This window comes from Dysidea avara, chromosome 8, assembly GCF_963678975.1.
Source record: "Dysidea avara chromosome 8, odDysAvar1.4, whole genome shotgun sequence".
NCBI classification, from domain to species: domain Eukaryota; kingdom Metazoa; phylum Porifera; class Demospongiae; order Dictyoceratida; family Dysideidae; genus Dysidea; species Dysidea avara.
Window position 1 is genome coordinate 2,625,810 of NC_089279.1, and position 18,348 is coordinate 2,644,157.

At 38.1% G+C, this 18,348-nt stretch overlaps 1 protein-coding gene across 1 annotated transcript in view; it reads right to left on the reverse strand.

The window, feature by feature from the left end:
- Positions 1-221: 221 nt before the first annotated feature.
- Positions 222-18,348, reverse strand: part of LOC136262955 (trafficking protein particle complex subunit 8-like) — a 28,526-nt gene continuing 10,399 nt past the window's right edge. The window contains exons 14-28 of the mRNA XM_066057375.1: positions 17,834-18,317; positions 17,420-17,526; positions 17,131-17,193; positions 16,763-16,958; positions 16,128-16,279; positions 8,825-8,965; positions 4,506-4,756; positions 3,779-3,935; positions 3,322-3,418; positions 2,636-2,766; positions 2,334-2,504; positions 2,196-2,282; positions 2,042-2,142; positions 670-765; positions 222-565 (exon numbers count right to left, since the gene is read on the reverse strand). Of these exons, the coding sequence (XP_065913447.1) occupies positions 322-565; positions 670-765; positions 2,042-2,142; positions 2,196-2,282; positions 2,334-2,504; positions 2,636-2,766; positions 3,322-3,418; positions 3,779-3,935; positions 4,506-4,756; positions 8,825-8,965; positions 16,128-16,279; positions 16,763-16,958; positions 17,131-17,193; positions 17,420-17,526; positions 17,834-18,317 (2,478 nt within the window). The 3' untranslated portion in view covers positions 222-321. The remainder of the gene's footprint in view (positions 566-669; positions 766-2,041; positions 2,143-2,195; positions 2,283-2,333; positions 2,505-2,635; positions 2,767-3,321; positions 3,419-3,778; positions 3,936-4,505; positions 4,757-8,824; positions 8,966-16,127; positions 16,280-16,762; positions 16,959-17,130; positions 17,194-17,419; positions 17,527-17,833; positions 18,318-18,348) is intronic.

Genomic DNA, 18,348 nt, shown 5'->3' on the forward strand with positions numbered 1-18,348 from the left:
ATCAACAGATCATTGATGCTCGAGATCAAAGCATAGCTGAAATGGAACACAAGAGATCCCTAACAGACTCTAAACAATCTAGCTCAACCAGCTCCATCACCTCATGTCAGATCACTCTACAACTAGTCGACTGAACACTTCATTATTAAATCTTTTTAACAATAACTTAGCTGTATCGCAATCGCCATGTAAATATTGTTTATCTTCATTTTGTACTGTAGTAAGGTTATACGATTTATTTATGTACCAATTAAGAAACTAATTATTAAAACATCTGAATAATTTAATATATCATCAATATCACAATGACAAAATTGGCCACTATCCAACAGTAATTAAACTGTTATTGAGCCATCTCTGCAGCTGGTAAGGAACAGTTCTGCAGTCAGGACTTGCTGAGAATGTAAAGTTTCCCAGGTTGTAAACACCAGGTTGCGTGAAGCATGCCTGAATGTTCACTGATGTTGTTGAGTGTTTATCAATTCTAAGATGTTTACGACAGAGTCCAGCCCAACAAAATCCTTGTGATAACTGTTGGAAGGAGTTGACTTTGCTGCTGGTGGAACTAGACACACAAGAAATTGTATACAGTTTTGTTAGGTAACAAATTACATTGCAAATGAATACGAATAACTACCAGCTACCATATCAGGGAAAATCAGTTCTTACCTTTTAGTGGTATCTTGAGCAGTGAAGTCTAGTAATACATCCATCATACAATGACTACAATTGTGTAGGAGTACTTGAATGGTAATTGTGCAGATTCTATAACAGCATACCAACATACTATAACAGACTTGTGTAACATAATCCATGAATTTCAGACCAGCAGAAGATTTTATACAGATACACAAAAATTCCTCAAGAGAACGATTAACCCTTAAATCCGCAGCTGTTTTATAAAATGCAAGCACTGAAAACGCATAATCCAGTAAACTGGATCGCATGCATGCCTTGTAAAACTAAAGTCTATAACACAAAAACTGTTAAAGCTATCTAAAAACAACACACACCATCGTACTCACCGTTAAATTTTGGTTTGAATGGTCTCATACTTCGTTGGGTCTTTCCAACCCAGAGATACTCGCTTCGCTTTGAAAGAGTTAAAGAACTATCCATCCGTCTTCCTTCTTGACATAACGATGTTATGCGGGTTTAAGGGTTAAAACTTTATTTCAATGTACACAGGAAGATAAAAAATTAATGCAGATGGTAACAACATGATAACCTAACAACCAGGATACTCTTGTCAACAACATTAGTTATAAACTCGAAGTCTTTAAATGTATTAATATGTCATCCCTTGGAGACGCGATATGATTTTTTTTTTTTTTTTTTTTGCAGACTGTATATTTCTCGGGTAAACACTTTGTCAGGATTTTTTGTTTTAAATTTCACATAAAAATTATGATTGCTCGATTTGTTCTTGATCACATGGCTACTGGTTACTTCAAGCATCACACTGCTCACTAAAGCCAGGAGCTTATAAGCACTGAATTGCAGTGCTTATGACCTCCTGCTAATTCACGTCTAACTCTATAGTCTTGCAGTATGCCAGTTTCTTTTGTGAGCCACGCACACTTTAATATCGGGAATGCATGATACTGTTTGTAAGCATATATGTGGAGCCACACTAATTTATCAGACCATATTGCAATACTGTAGACAGAGATGCAGGTGTTAATACTTCTCAGTGTACATCATGTGGTCTTGTAAGCCTGATCTATAATGGACAGACATCTAAAACCAGTCGCTGAAATACGGAAACAAATAAAATAAAGAAAACAAAACATACTGCTAAGTTTCTAAATCTATGACATCAGTATTCAGTAATTCACAGAAAGGGCACACAAGATGCAAGAAGACCAGGAAGTACAATATAACACTTGATATGCGTACGAAAAATACATTGGGGGTGTCAAGAGGCCAATATAGCACTTGGCTTCGCCTTGTACTGTATTGACCTCTTGACACGCCCCTTCATGCTGTACTTTCCGTATACAGAGTGATGGTAATATAGTACATTATATACCTGTTATACCTGTTAGCAGTGAAGTCATGAGGATAATGACTGGAATGCTGCAGTGATAGTTTGACACAATCTGGTCCTTCCAGTGAGGTATTAGTTGCTGTTAATGGTCTCTGTATAGTATAAGAGCTGTAGTTGATGTGTAGTACATGTGGACTATATTTACCTGTTCACTAGTACTAGCAGCTACTGGTATTGATAAATGTTGTTGTCCATAGCTGTACTTTGAACCTTGAGTTGTTGGCAGCAATGCCTGAAATACAGGGTAGACATCATACTTCCTTACTACAGTAAACTGTTTTACCTGCCAGAATATGATCAGGGCTAAGTGAGAGGTGTTAGCCATTTTGTTACTGTCCACTACTGGCCAACTATTGTCTTGTGTCTGCATATTTGATGATTTCTTGTGACATAATTGATTGCATGATGTTGAGGCAAAGAACAAATCACACACTGGAGGCTTTCCAGTAAGCACCTAAGGAACAAATTACAGGTGATGGTACAATGATATTGTTTTATACTAAAAGTGGTAGGCGTTGTACAGTCAACCATGTAGAACATACAATACACAATAGGACATGTACTACTCTACTAACACCATCACACCTTGGTTTGACCTAGAGGCACATCAGAGAACACTATATTATTCTCATCACTTCTGGTGGGATCATCATCAGAGACCCTCATCACCTTCAAGTGTAGCAGTGCAGCCATACCAGGCAGCAAGCTGATAATCCCTGTACAGGTGATAAACAACACATGCTGTGGTTGATGAATGATTATCACTAAGGAAATAACACTAAACTGTGAAAAGGGAATTACCCTCTTACATAGCTGTGTGGACACCATTACAACACTTCCTGGTTTCATACTAAAGTTGATATCTCAACATTTTGGGAACACACAAAGACTAAAAGTAGTTTGTACAAAATTAAAGCAACACAATAACTATCAAGAGAAGTAAGCATAATCTTCAAATGTGTGGTAAGCACAATCTATTACAGTACCACCACACAGTTTGTCACACATGGATACACGGCCACACCATATAAGGGCATATAACTTCACAAAAACCAGTCAGTTGTAGAAATAATAAATAACAATCATTACCCCTACTGTTACTCCTGATAAATACCAATCCAAAGTTGGTAAATAAATTTTTATTATTATCAGCTAAGAGGTACCAATAGCATTACCAATATCATCTTATATGGATAAGAGTTGATCAACCCGATCACATTGTTAACCATTAATGAACAGTAATTATCACTGAACACTTTATTTATTATCACCTTGATGTTTATCACAACGTTGGATCATCCACTGGTGACTGGCACATGTCACTTGAAGAATTCTTATCTCACGAACTGTAACATTATCATTTGAAATCTGTGTAGTGATAAACTGTAGTATTTGAAATGTTTCAAAAAATAAACTTCTTTCTGTGATTAACTACCATATAGCTTATATATTTTAAGGAAGAATTTATTAATTTATTATTGCTGATTTCGAGGCTTGGGCCGGGGGTTCAGTGAAAAAATTTTACTTGACCTCTACGTAATCTAATACACTTGCAAATCTGCAAAAAATTTAAATTAGGTAACACTGCTCAACCTCAAAAAATTGTCTCTCGAAATATTCAGGCTGTATGCGTAACCTTATAAGCAAGAGGTCTTAATATTATGAACTTGTGACGTTATATTGTGTTTACAAAATGCAGGCCAATCACAAATTCCTCCAAGGAAGTACCTGACACTTGTTCTCCATTTCTAGTGAAACCACAAAACTATCCAAACTGAAGTTGTCTTCATTGCTGTGACAAGGTTGGTGACTGGCTGACTGTGTCATTGTCACATGTAGTGAGTCATGTACTGTCAACCTACAACTCTGCTCCACCACTCTGTGACTATATGGAGGACAGCAAGGGGAATAACCTATATTACCATGACATTCAGTACACACAAAACAAGTCCCATAAACAAACTGATTAGGCAGCTTTAGTGTGGTGTCAACACAAACAACAACATCAGATCAGCCAATATGCTAAGAAAATAAAGTCTCAAGTCTGTTAGCTAACCAGCTACTCAATAGGTAATATTATCAATTGATTAACAATTAACATGGAGGCATCCTGTAAAGTTAGATCACAAACCCATCACTGTTTCTGCCAACTATGCAGTAGCCAACAGTCTACAGTACAGTAGGGACTAGCTAAGGCAATAAAAACAAATTCCAAACAAGCATGTTGAAAACCCAACAGTACAGGTTGGGAATGGAAGTGATACTGCTGACCAGAGCTACTACAAGTAAAATAATATGTTCCCAACAATCTACACACACAGGTACTAAAATGGCTCTTTGAACTGTGAAGAGTTCCAAAAAGTAAAACATTTATAAGCAAAGTACCAAAGTATCACAATAAACACAGTGTTGTGAATATGCACATACAAGATGGTATCTGCTGCTGACAACTCACTCTAGTTTGGAGGTGACTTGTAGTGGCTCGTAATAATACAACATGTCAAAGTTATGTTGGCCACTGTTACTAGGAGCTTGTAGTAACATTGAGAGTTGAAGTTTTTGTCCTGGTAACAACTTGTCATCAGGTAATGGTATATTTTTCCACTCCGTCACTTCCTGCCTCTTGATGGTAGCAGGTGTGTTACCGGTTATGGCTTGTTCGGCAACTGATGTGGAGTATATCGTGCTCTTTGTCGTCTCTGATCCCTGCAGGAACAAGACAATACATTTGGCATGTAGCTAATGTTATAGGAACCACAAGGTCTGATAGGAAGACAAAAGGGATCTTTAGATAAGAAGTAAACTACACAATCCACATTTCAATATACAATTAAGGCTGTTTGAAGGAACTGTCACACATCAAAAGCATACATTACCCCTACCCCACTTATGGTAGTGTATACAGGAACATCCTGGCAGAAGGAAGCAATACATATGACCAATAAACTGTCATTGATTCTGTAATGGGCTCACACAAGAAGAATGCAACAGTTTGTAAACAACAGACATGACATATGTGACTGTCTCAGCAAAAACCCATCTAGTTCGCACAAGCATGCGTATTGAAAAATCGAAATTAAAAATAATTCGTAAAATTATGCATGCTACAAGAAAAAATATGCAAGTTTCTATTGGACAAAGAAGGAAGATTCAAATTGATTAACACTATACACTATCTTATTCGCCTACTCATGGGGAGTTCGAAAATCTTTGTTTCATTTTTGTAGTCCCAATGGTTTGTGTGTTACATGTGTTTGTTTACAATGCGGTAGATGTAAACAAAATATTCGCCATTTCTTCAACAAAACCGCCTTCATACGCCTATGTGCAAGTGACTGCAAGGCTAAAACTATACCTTGGATGATCTGCCAATCCATGGCGAACATTGTAAGCCAAATTTCAACTTTGTAGACAAATCTAAACGGAAGTTATGGCTGTGAATGCAAGTGCCTGTAGTTTATTTTTAGTATAGTCACTGTACAAATCGATTTCCTTGTTCTTCCTACCTTCTAGCGCTGTAATTCCAAAACTACTTACCACAGAAGGCTGAAACTTTGGTGAACCATTCCTTGGACAACGCAGAAAAAATTCGGAGGTTGTGCAAACTAGACGGGTTTTCGCTGAAATGGTCACATATGATACAGACAGCAAAGCTGTAGTGTACATCCTAAAATTGTTCAAATACTGAGATACACCTAATAAACTGAACAGATTTCACTAACTTGGAATTTAGTGATATCACAATGTACTAAGCTTTTAGAGTGCCAAATATGGTAATTATCATAACTGATACCTTTGTTTACAAAGATAGTAGTTCTGAAGTATACAGGATTTCAGAACTACTCTAGCCTAGAAAAGAATATCTAAATATAGACGGGAGGTGTCTGGCAAGTCTGAATGACTCTTTGAAGTATACAACAATAAGTAGTAGCTCTGAAGCGTACAATATTGTACTTTGCGTGGGAGGATCAAAGTCATACAGTACTAATTAGCTGCGTAACTGTACTGTATGAGTGTTAATTGGGCAAATACAGCACATCAAATACAGTAGTTACGCGTAGAATTTATTTAAGGAATGTTACGAAAACAACCCAGTAAATCATTAAAACAAGCCAAACTAATCCTACCCGTTTGTTTTACGGCTAGAAATAGATATATAAACACTTACTGATCGTCTGATCACAAAGCTATTTAAACATGACTCCACTAAGACAGCACGATTGATCACTTGTGTGACATTGTAAATTGCTAAAACTAGCCAAACTAATCCTATTAGTTTGTTCTACGACTAGAAGTAGATTATACAAACACTTAACTAATATCCTGATCACCAAAAATTGTAGTGGTTTGAGTACTAGAGAAAATCACTCCAAGCCAGATGACCAGGAAGTACAATATAACACTTAAAGCACCGCCTATGCTTTGTGTGTACGAAAAATACAGCACTCGGGGGTGTCTCGAGGTAAATTCAACACTTGGCTTCACCTCGTGCTGTATTAGCCTCTCTACATGCCCCCTCATGCTGTATTTTCCGTACACACGCGCGGCGATGCTGTAACTATAATGTATATGCTAGTCTCTGGTCACCTCACCTATTGGAATAAATAATGATGTCTTTAATCTGCTTCATTTCATTGGTGGAATCATGGTTACAGTGTATCACAGTATGTGAATGTGCAAAACGTAAAGAACTCATGAAATTTGATGAACAATAAGTGAAGCCATTCATTCACAGTTTGGAGTAGACAATTAACACATAACACATGTAGTTGCCAAGTAGACTGAAATATGATAACTAATCTAATGTTTTACCTCAGGCAACCTCGTTACATCACAACTTTAATAAAAACTTAGGTAGTAACAATATTGTTAGTGACAATTAAAGATTAGCATCAGTCAGTGCATCAAATCATAGGATACAGGTACTTGTCATGCAATTCTGCACATATTGATATGAGAAATGTCTAGTGTATGCAGTCAAATGGCTAGTTACTGTGGCAAGTTACTGTGGCAAATCCATGCCTACAAATTGAACTGAACAGCATCATGAATGCGTGTATGTTTTCAATTATAGAACTGCAAACTTTACCTCGCAGGTAAAGAACAGCTTTTTCCAAATATATGCTGACTGTTCTGCTTGCGATGACAATAACACCAATAGAGACCATAGTGGTCAACAGTGTTACATTTAAGTGAATATTTGTTACTCATCCCTGAGTACTGAAGGTACATGATCTGTTAATATAATGCAACTCCTTGTTCCTGTGATACAGTTAAGAGGTTGATAAAAAGCATGGCATTAGAGGGTGCTTTTAATATGCAATTGCTAGCACAATTAAGGCTTGGGGGGTTTACGACTGCAGCCCCATGTTACAGAATAACACTTCCAAAGGAACCTTCCCTATGCTGTTCAAAACTCACTATACACAACTTCATAACAATGGATACAGCATTCATACTCCACATCCTTCTGTATAAACAGGTAACCACTATTAACAGTTCAGTTATACCATTAATGTCATGTCCTAATAAGGGCATGTATTAGGTGCAGCATTGACCACCTTTAATATGAATGAATAACATATGGTGAGTAATTGATACAACATATATATTGTCATCCCAGCATACCAATCCCATGTGTAGATAATAGCAGGTATAAATGGGCCAAACAATCACAATCGGATTAACCATATGTCGTAATCTCTGAGACAAGGCAATCAAACCACATTGGATATATCATGTCCCAAGAAGCCATTTAATTGATTTACTTCTGTCATTCTGTCAAGTTACACAACTTTTTGTCAACATATTGCAGGGTTGCAGTATCATGACCATGGTAAAAAAGTCAGTGAAGCAAGTCAATCATACCAAGATCCAAATGGCTTTCATTGTACCTGATTGGCTTGATGAAGCCTTGTATGTGCTACAAGGTTGCGTCACAAAACACACTTGTACACATGGTCTACTGTCAAGTTGGCACTCAATGAACAGTACTGGTCAAAGACAAAGCTAGCCACATGGTAGCTGATATAACACCATCAAGGCTATAACATGTCCTCAATTGTACAGAACAATTACATTGTAACACTAGTAATGATTAACTCAATGGTCAGCCCACCAGTAATGATTCAGGTAACATTAACTGGCAACTAAACATCTCAGAAATGTGATGGACAAAGTCCAATGTTAAGAAGACAGGCAAAAAGAAATGTCACAAAATCGCTACATTTCAAATTAAGTTTACCAAATGTGTACTGTCACAATAATTTGATTTGCACAAGCAATACATTGAGAAAAAAATTGGTGATATTATGCATGCTACAAAGAAAAAAACTATTACTTTTCTAAGTAATAGAACTAGTAACTTCCTTTGTAAATAACTAGGAACAACTGTCCACTAGCAACTAGTTACCATAGATACATGGCTGCTTAGCAACCATTTTGCACCATACATACATCAAATACAACACAGGGTTGATTTGCTAATTCACGGTGAACATTTTCAAATCCCAGCTCTGTTGGCAGGTCATTGCTGAGATGGTCACATTTAATGTCCAACTCAAGGAATGCAACAACATTATAACAGGAGAGAATTGTATAATTAAGTAGTTGTTTTTATTTTTATTTTACTCCTCTTTTCATTACTTGAAGACATGGTCTCTTAAAGGATTGTTGTTACAGCAGTAATGAACAATGGTCGTTAACACAAACATTACAGCTCAACTATTCAGATGATACTTTGTTAGGGACAGCACACAAATCAGGGGTACCAACCTGTTCTACTATCATGAGGTGATGGTGGGACGAGGCCAGTCGTAGACGGTGTAGTGGTTCTTGCCCAAAGTTCTCCAATTCTAGTGACACCCGACAAATCTCTCCTGCCAGCAGAGAGTGAGGGAAGCCACATATGCCCACCTACAGTAATGATCACACAGCAATACCATAGTGTTAGAGATGGTACACTACGGGAAGTGTTGCTATGTTATGTCACACTCACCCTTGTTATGTTTTGTAATGAGCTAAATTCGGGAAGCAATAAAACCCGGAATACGGAATAACGGAACAGCGGAATAAGCGAAAATTACATTCTTAATATTTTACTACTATATATACAGTCTATAGCATTTATACAATACTCACCTCGTAGCAATTCCACAGAGAATCACTAAGGCGATCCTCAGGGCGATCTTTAAATAGAACTAGCACAAAACTAACCACTCTAGAATAATCTAACTAAGCTAAAATACTTTCTAATACACTTTACTACAAAATTGCTACAACACTATAAGTTCTTTCTGCTACAGCTACTTATACCAGCCATCACACACGAGTAACTGCCCGAATTTATTAGAATCAAGCTGCACAAAGTGATGTCAGCTAAATACAGCACTTAACCTTTTGAATTTACATTAAGCTTGTTTGGCGATGGATAACTAACAGGTTAACCAAAGTAGATTATTTCAGAGAAGACTTCTTAGGATGGAATGTTGTCACTAATAAATTCGGGCAGTTACTCGTGTGTGATGGCTGGTATAAGTAGCTGTAGCAGAAAGAACTTATAGTGTTGTAGCGGTTTTGTAGTAAAGTGTATTAGAAAGTATTTTAGCTTAGTTAGATTATTCTAGAGTGGTTAGTTTTGTGCTAGTTCTATTTAAAGATCGCCCTGAGGATCGCCTTAGTGGAATTGCTACGAGGTGAGTATTGTATAAATGCTATAGACTGTATATATAGTAGTAAAATATTAAGAATGTAATTTTCGCTTATTCCGTTATTCCGCTGTTCCGTATTCCGGGTTTTACTGCTTCCCGCTAAATTCTGGGTAAGGATAAGATCTACTGATAACCACATTCCATAAAAACCATGGGAAACCCTACACATTTTCTGGTGGAGTATTATCACTTACACACAATATAGCTATCAACCCTAGTAGTCTAGTCAATCTACAGAATTTCTAGGCCCAACCCATCACTAATTGCAACAGATTTTTTTCCTTCACAATTCACTTATAATAAGTGTCAAAGTCAACATATTAAAAATGCACCCAAATGCACCTTGGGGAAATATGTCTAATTTGATCAACAAGTATGTAGGTGTTACGCAATATCAGGCTAATAGTATTTCACTTTGTATGCTTTTGACTACTCATAGTGTGACTATTGAATGAGATATTAACTTGCAATTTGGTGCTGTAACTGATACTACATATCACTAAATGCTGCTATAAATTTGAGTTGATTGCTGAATTAAGTACAGAGTTACAAGTAGCTAAAATGTGGACATTAATTTTGCTATTATAACAAGCTGTCACATAAATTATGCAGTACAAAATGAATTTATACGTCCATAAAAGCTTATTAATCAAAGGTTAGATCATCAACTGTTTCATCACATGATGCTGTTGAGTTTGCACACACACCTCTGCATTCTCCACATGCAAGCGAACAATCAAGACCTGCTTTTCTACATGAGCACCTCATTGTTGAGCAGCCTGTCTTACACGAGCATCTTATCATTTCTAGTAAAGCTTTTGGGGCTACATCTTTGTCTGTCATTATTGGAATTAAGCTTGATCCAATCACTTTCCAACCCCACTCAGTTGGTGGCAAATCAACTCCTCTCCATGCCTGCACTTGGTGGTAAATTCTAAAACTGAAGTATCGTGTTGCTGCCGATGTTGGGGGTAATGTCTGAGGCTGTATATAGGAAGTGCTTGAACCTACTTTTTGACAAAATTTCTGAAGTCTCAATTTGTCCAATTTGTCACCTTTCTTACTTCCACTGTAAAGACTCACCAATGCCCTTTCCCCAGCAACAGCTATCTCCTCAGCTGAAACAGATCTCCTGTTAAACACTTCTGCTTGGACATTAAAATACTCGCTGTTTCTGAGCTGCTTCAGAGCAACACCTTTGCCAATGCCAAACACTCTTGATGTTGTATCACATCCTAATAAGGCATGGCCAAAAAGTATGTTCTCACAGACACGTTCACCTAAAATCCTTTTGGTGAGTTTTACATTCCAGCATCGAGGCAACTTGAGTGTCCTTACTTTGGCTTCAGGCCTGAGATAAATTTCATGGGAGGAGTTCATAGGTGTGTGGAAGCAAAGTAAAATAAGCAGGTCTGTGTCATCACCAACAACCACTGTGCTAGATCGTGATGCACTTTGAATGGCTGTTTGCACAATAAGCATATCAGCATCACCTTTTGCATGGCTTATTTGACAACCCATTTGCTGTAGGCTTCTACTTAACAAAAGTATGAAAGATTGTTTGTTCTTTGTATTTGAAAGGAATGCATCTTTCTTTACGTTCATAATTGTTGATCCTGTGAAGTGCACCTCAGTCATTTGCTCTCTGGTTCTCTGTAAGTGAGCATTATCCTTAGTCGATGGCACACTATCATATCCATCAAACACAACAGAAGCCTGTCCATAGTGTTGCATCACATAGTCAGTGTATTTCTGGCTAATGTTGTTGTATGTACTACCTATCTGCCATGGAATTCGATGGAGTAATGAACCACCATCAATTACATATACATAGTGATCTTCCGATAGGCTTTGCACATCTTCCGGCATAAGTGCCCATATGGCATCTGCTAATGCTGGCTTATTTGCAGCTTTCATTATATTTTTTGAGTCAAATAATGCAGGGGGGTAGCTGGATAGCTCATACTGAAATATTTCTGGTAATTGCTCATTGCTCATGCCTGCTGTAACAAGCCTCTGGAACAATACTTGAGGATCAATATTTACTAGTTCCTGACTTACTTTGATAGCATTATTTGAGGCCATTGTTACTACCTGATTCTTTTTCTTGAAGGAATGCTCAGCTGCACATTTGCCAACCATTTCATTTACTATTGTAGTTCCAATAGATTTAGCATCCTCAGCATTGATAGTGTTCTCGGCAGTGACACCTGTGGCAATGTTACGTAAATCAAGATCATCACTGAAAGGATTTCTTTCATCCAAAAATGATAAAAGAATCTTGATGTCCTTCAGGTCCCTTTGTATTCTTGCTCGTGTTACCTCTTTGTGTTGGTCACTTGTGCTGTATGAAACTGAGGAGAATTTCTGCATAGAGTTGTTGATTTCCAAACAGATAGGTCGTGAAAACAGCCATACCAGACGCTGGATCTCTGACATACCTCTTCCTCTCGTCAATCCACCTGTGGTCTTTACTGATCTCATTAGAATTTGATCAATGGCTAGATCGAGAGACAGCCCAGCCCAGAAACGATCACTTCGACGAACAACATGGTACCCTTCTAAAAAATGAGCATATACTTCAGGGTGTATCTCATGAATCTTTGTCATATCCTGCAGGTACACTGACTTGGTATACAGATTATGACCACTTGCAGCCAAATAGGGTAGCATATCATGTAAGGTTTTCAAATGAAGTTTCCAATTACCTGTTCTTTCTGCCTTTAAGAACCTTCTAAGTATGTCCAACATGTCCATATATTGGAGCCACAGTTTTGAGTTCTTGGAGGTCATCAAGGAGTTTTTATGAACCAGCAAAATATCACAGAATTTTGGTATATCAGGTAATGTTTGCAGATCAGTAGTTGAAAGGTGGCCTTCTGTGATGTCATCATAAATTTCAGCAAGCTTATTTAGAAGCATCCTTGTTTCACCTGTAGCTGGCTGTTCCTCCAGGTAGTCATTCCTCTGTGATACACTATGCTGTTGTGGCTGTTCAACGTTCTCCTGTGATTTACTATCGTTTAGTGTGAAGTCTTCCAAGCAGTCAATTGCAGACAGATTTATGTCAAAAGCTTTGGAAATTAGCATAGCATTCAGTGTGGCATCAATTAAGAAATGTCCTCGAATAGCTCTCTCAACAGCCTTTCCTGACAATATATGGGTGACCGCATTGCTGGCATAGAGTTGCTCCAAAACATCTTGAAGGCCACATCCTGACATTATGTGGCCAATGCAACCCAAGAAACTCATAATCGTATGGAAACCTCTAAGACATAATACAATGGAATGAAGGTCACTGTCTTCAGACATACTTTCCCGTATTTGAAGAGCTTTCCACCAAAGTGGCTGATCAAAAGTCACAATGGGTGTAACGTTATGCTTCTTGGCATGGGAGGAAATGTAGCATAAGGTTGAATAAACACAGCTGAGATCACTTGGATCCATATCAATCATTGGAAGATATAACACAGAACATTGCCCTGGGTGTTCACCTCTCTGTACCATTTGCATTAAACCAGACCATCCTGGTCGCTTAGGTCGAAGTAGGAGTGAAGCTTTCCAGAGAGCATCCATTGCTGAAGTTGGATCCTCCACATTAAGTGCAGGTAAAGGTTGATATGACAGCGACCTGGCTCCCACAGCAACTGAGGTAAAGTATTGTATTTTGACATGTCCAATTGCGCATATGTCATCTGTTGATACTGCTATGCGAGGTATTTGATAACTTCTCTTGGTACCTGGTGTGATCGTTGCAATCATTCCCATGCCATGGAAAGTGTTTCGACCATCAATTGTAATTTTGTTGTGGTCAACATTATCAGAAGCGTACTGAATAACCTGGTTTGGTGCAAGATTCGGAATGTCAGTACCTTGACATACTGAAGCACTTCGTTCAAAGTGTTGGACTTCTGAATATGAACAACAAAACCCATGAGCATTTAAAGAATCAATCAGAAATCTGGACGAAAAATGATGATGAAGTTGTACACCAAGCCCAAGCTGTAAAGGACATAAAACAGCTCTTGGTCATGTTGCTTGGATGATAGCCTGACCCAGTGAAGCAACTTTTGTGCTGGATTTTGCTGGAAATAAGGTCTGCAGAAGTGTACGAAGTGACTCAGGTACAAAAGCCATAGCATTTTCAGCACTCATTTCTTCAGATGTTGGGTAAAAGTCCTTGGACTGATTAATCAGTTTAAGATCACTTTTGATTAACTTAGCGGCTGTTTCTATTACTCTCATCTTTTCACTTGTGCTATCACCCATTTCAGATTGCTGGTGAAAATCATGGAGAATCTTAGATGCTGTATTAGTGAAGGTAACAACATTAGGTTTCCCGTTAATCTCTGTTATTATTATTTCATCGCCGTAGTGATCTTTTATCCTCCTTTTCATGTATGTAAACCCATAAGGCAAACTACCAGAGTCACCTAGATATGTTTTCATGTTTTCTATCAAATCAGTTACAGTAGTTTGCTCTTCATCATTTTGCCGCAGATCTTCCATACCTTGAAGAAAAGCCTCCTCCTGGAATGGGTCCTTCAATCTGCCACGCCTACTGACTGGTTGTTCATCTGCATCTGACATAAACACAAGTGGAATGCTTTTCCCAGTTCGAAAGTTACTGCTGCATATTTGGTGGTATGCTGCATCAGCAGCTGGTAGATCATGCACACTGCTAATCCTAGCCATCACTGTCTCTGACCATTTGTTATTCATGTTCTTACATTGCTGTATAATGGTCTCTTGAAAATCTAATGATCTAACAGGTATCAATTTGTGGCCTCTATGATGTTTACCGTCAAATGTGTTAATATGTCCACAAAACAAACAATTCTCCTTGAAATTGAACATTTTCTCTCCTGACCGAAGTGATACTGGAGTCCTAGATGAAATCTCATCCCGTGATCTTTTGAAGTTCTGTTCTATTCTCCTTTTGTTGCAATGTCTATGACGGCATTTTGAGTGCACTCTTTGACCTGGTATAGTAATGATGTTACTTCCCTGTAGTTTACTAGCCTGTTCAATTCCTTGGCATCCCTTTAATCCCAGAGTGACAACTTCTTGACCATCATCCAGTGGACTTTCACAAAATGCGCACAGATTCATTTGGTCTAAAGATAAGGCATTCTAAATAATGCCATTTGTGGCTATACAGACACATCCAAAGATTAGGAGAGAGTGGAGGTTAGTATACTGATGTAGAGTAGAGTATTAATCTGAACAAAATATGCACAAATTAACTTTTGTTAAAAGTGAGACATTCTATATAATGCCATGCATTTGTTATATAGAAAACAGACCTAAGAAGAAGAAAGAGGTGATGGGGGGCTAATACTATTGTAGTAGAGTATAATTTACCTGTCTCTTGAGTCCTTTTTCACATTCAATAGAAACTGGAGCTCCTGGTTTTTCAGCTGTCCATAAGTTCATATCTCAATTTATTTACAATTAAATTTCTGGTATTTCCCCAAGGTGCTTTCAGGTGCATTTTTAATATGATGATTTATACACTTCTTAGAGATAATTTATAAAGAAAAAAATTCTGTTGCAATTAGTGATGGGTCAAACCCTATTTTGACTAGACTATAGTATCATACTCAATACACAACTCCTACTCAATTCAATCCATTCATTGTGTCTGTGGTGTAGCTACCTCTACAATGAAATGATTGTATTTGTGGAGGATGGACAATTAATTAAACGCATTTCATTGGCAATTTAATAGTTACTAACACACAATTAGAGGGATTCTGTCTGTCTTGTGCGCACACTTATGTTTGCCATACCACATCTCAGAAATTCAACCATCTTTCACCCTTCTTTAACCCCTTCATGGTTATAGTGGAACCTTTCTAACCAAAAACTCTGAATTAAGGACACAATAGAAAACACCTCCATAATAAGGACAAAGATTTAGGTTTGACTCCTTATATTTATCTCTGAAAAGAGGAAAACTTTTATATATTACAGCAAATAAACAGCTACAAATCAGGGTCTCAAAGTGTCTGTTACAGAGAGGTTCCATTGTAATACAACAACTTAGCCTTCTCAAGACAACAACTACCACTGGATTATGTAGTACTCTTGCAATAGTATTAGGGATAACCACAAAAAACCAGCAAGTCAATATAGGGGAGTTAAAACAAAACACAGAGTGATCTATAAACAAATGAATTAGAACATGTACATAAAAACATAACAATACTACAGTATACAGGTGACAACAGTTCTGTGATAAAATTATAAATTCTCTCTGTTAAACAATGTGAAAACCATATCATAAGGGAAATGACATCATAATTTGGAACACTTACAGTAGCAGTTTAAGCATACACATTGTTGTGCATATTCATAGTCCTTACCAGTAGTTTAGGCATTGCAGGAACTATTTGCCAGCTGAGCCGATTATCCTCCTCCTGGACGAGGGTGCATCGTTTGTTTACTACCTTACGTACTGTACGTCTAAGGATTGCTAGAGGGATCATGCCCTGAATACCTTCACTGAGATATGACCCTGATGAAATAGTGATGATTTATAATGGAGTTAGTCACACACACACATGCACACACACACGCTCAGATAAAACACCTACCGTATATGTACAAATTTTCGAGGAACGTAATTTTCATGGATTCACGGTTGCTTGGCTTTCCACAAAACTTACATCCTCGAAAATTAACGATTATCAGGGTTACCTCTATGCTTTCAAAGGTAACCTCAGTGAAAAACGAGTGATCCTCAAAAATAAAACTGCAAAAATCCTGAAATTTATCGAACCATGAAAATTACATACCTTGAAAATTTGTACATATATGGTTATGTTTGCACTAAAATATATTCTTGTGTTGCAGGTAGATTTGCAGGCCATAGTAGAAAACATTCAGGACAAAACTGTTTACGGCTACTCTCACACTAGGCTACAAACTTTCAAGTGACACTTTTAGGTTCATGAAGGAAAGATCCCCTAGCCACAATATATGCAAATCACTCTCTTACCTAAGTCACTACTATCACTTCGCTGTAGCACACTATCCTTGGAGCTGGTGGATAACCTGAACTGACGTCCCGAGTGTAGCAGCGATTGCAGGGGGGAGGTGGGGGGCAGATCGGGAGATCCCTCAACACCAATATTACAGATGACCGCCAATACACACAAGTCACCCTCACACAATGGAGTGATGTGCAGACAGAGCTATGGAATGTGATGAATCAAAGTAACATAATGGAGTAAGCATTGAAGTCAAGTAAGCTAGACATTGGAACTATATTATGGAGATGAAGTCTCATAGAAGGCCTGGGAAACCATAAGGTCAGCTCATAAAGAATCTTGTTATCACAAACACACACTAATATTATGGGCTTACCATCCTTTGCTCTGACGCTGGTAGGAGATAGTCCTTAATCACTTCACAGGATACAGCAGGGTCCTGCATATTCACAATGTGTTATGTCACTCTAACTCCTCATCTTGTGCAACCAGACTGCTTTTGTTTTCTTGTATGTGGGGAAAGGGGCCTAACCAAGAGTTCATAATTACATATTATGCATAATCTTTTTAGGTCGGAGCCCACAGAATCTGGAGATCACTGACAAGTAGCCCCATCCCAAAGCATAATAAAGCAGTCTGGCTGTTCAAGACAGCCATCCCCGTACCTGGTGTTGACCCAACTTTTGTTCCATCTCCCAAACAAGAGAGACCTTAGAGAGGTTGATGTCAACATCTATTAAGTTCTTCATTAACACCTCCACACCAATAGTCTCTATAAGTACAAAAAGAAAAGTACAGTGGAATATTAACACTGCTTAATACCTTATGGAAATGCTTGTACAATACAGCAGGAGAACTAGTATTACTTAGTAATACCACCCACAGCAACACAATACACATACACCTGTCTAAATATGATAACAAGTGGGTGATAATTTATTAGTGACAATAGCAAAGGGTCAGGTAATGGCCAAATGAATGAGACAAACAACTGTTAACAATGCTAAAATGTTTGGCTTCTTTACACAAGAAATGAATGCAGCAATTATCATAGCAGTTAGTGGTCATGTCTTTCTCACCATTTTTAACTGCACATGCAATTTGAGTATTATCAGTTGTGTGATCGAGGTATAGAATTTGCTTGTGAGACTGTTTCTTCTGTTTTTTTGCAGCCGCAGCAGCAGCAGCTATGCTCTCCAGTTCATCCCACTTCTGCCTCGGTCTCCCAACCTCACATGCTCCAGTAGAATACAGTCTAGTGGTAGAAGTGTCAATATTCTTTTTAGGGAGAAGTGGTGAACTGTTTCTACTATTTGACTTGGAGCCAGCAGGACTTGGTGACGCTGACAGTCTACCGCCAATCACTTCCAAGTTTTGCTTGCCGTCTTGTGTCTGTAATGGTGACCACCTGTCCACGCCGAATATGACACGAGTTCTTGTCACATCAATGATGGGTAACGGTAACTCAGGTAGGTGTGACGTATTGGCAGAAGACGTGAAGGCAGTGGTGTCCCCTTTCAGCCGAACTGTCGTATTACTAACTCCTAACTGATCCAGTAATTGCTGTGTGTAGCAGTCACACTATTATAATAAC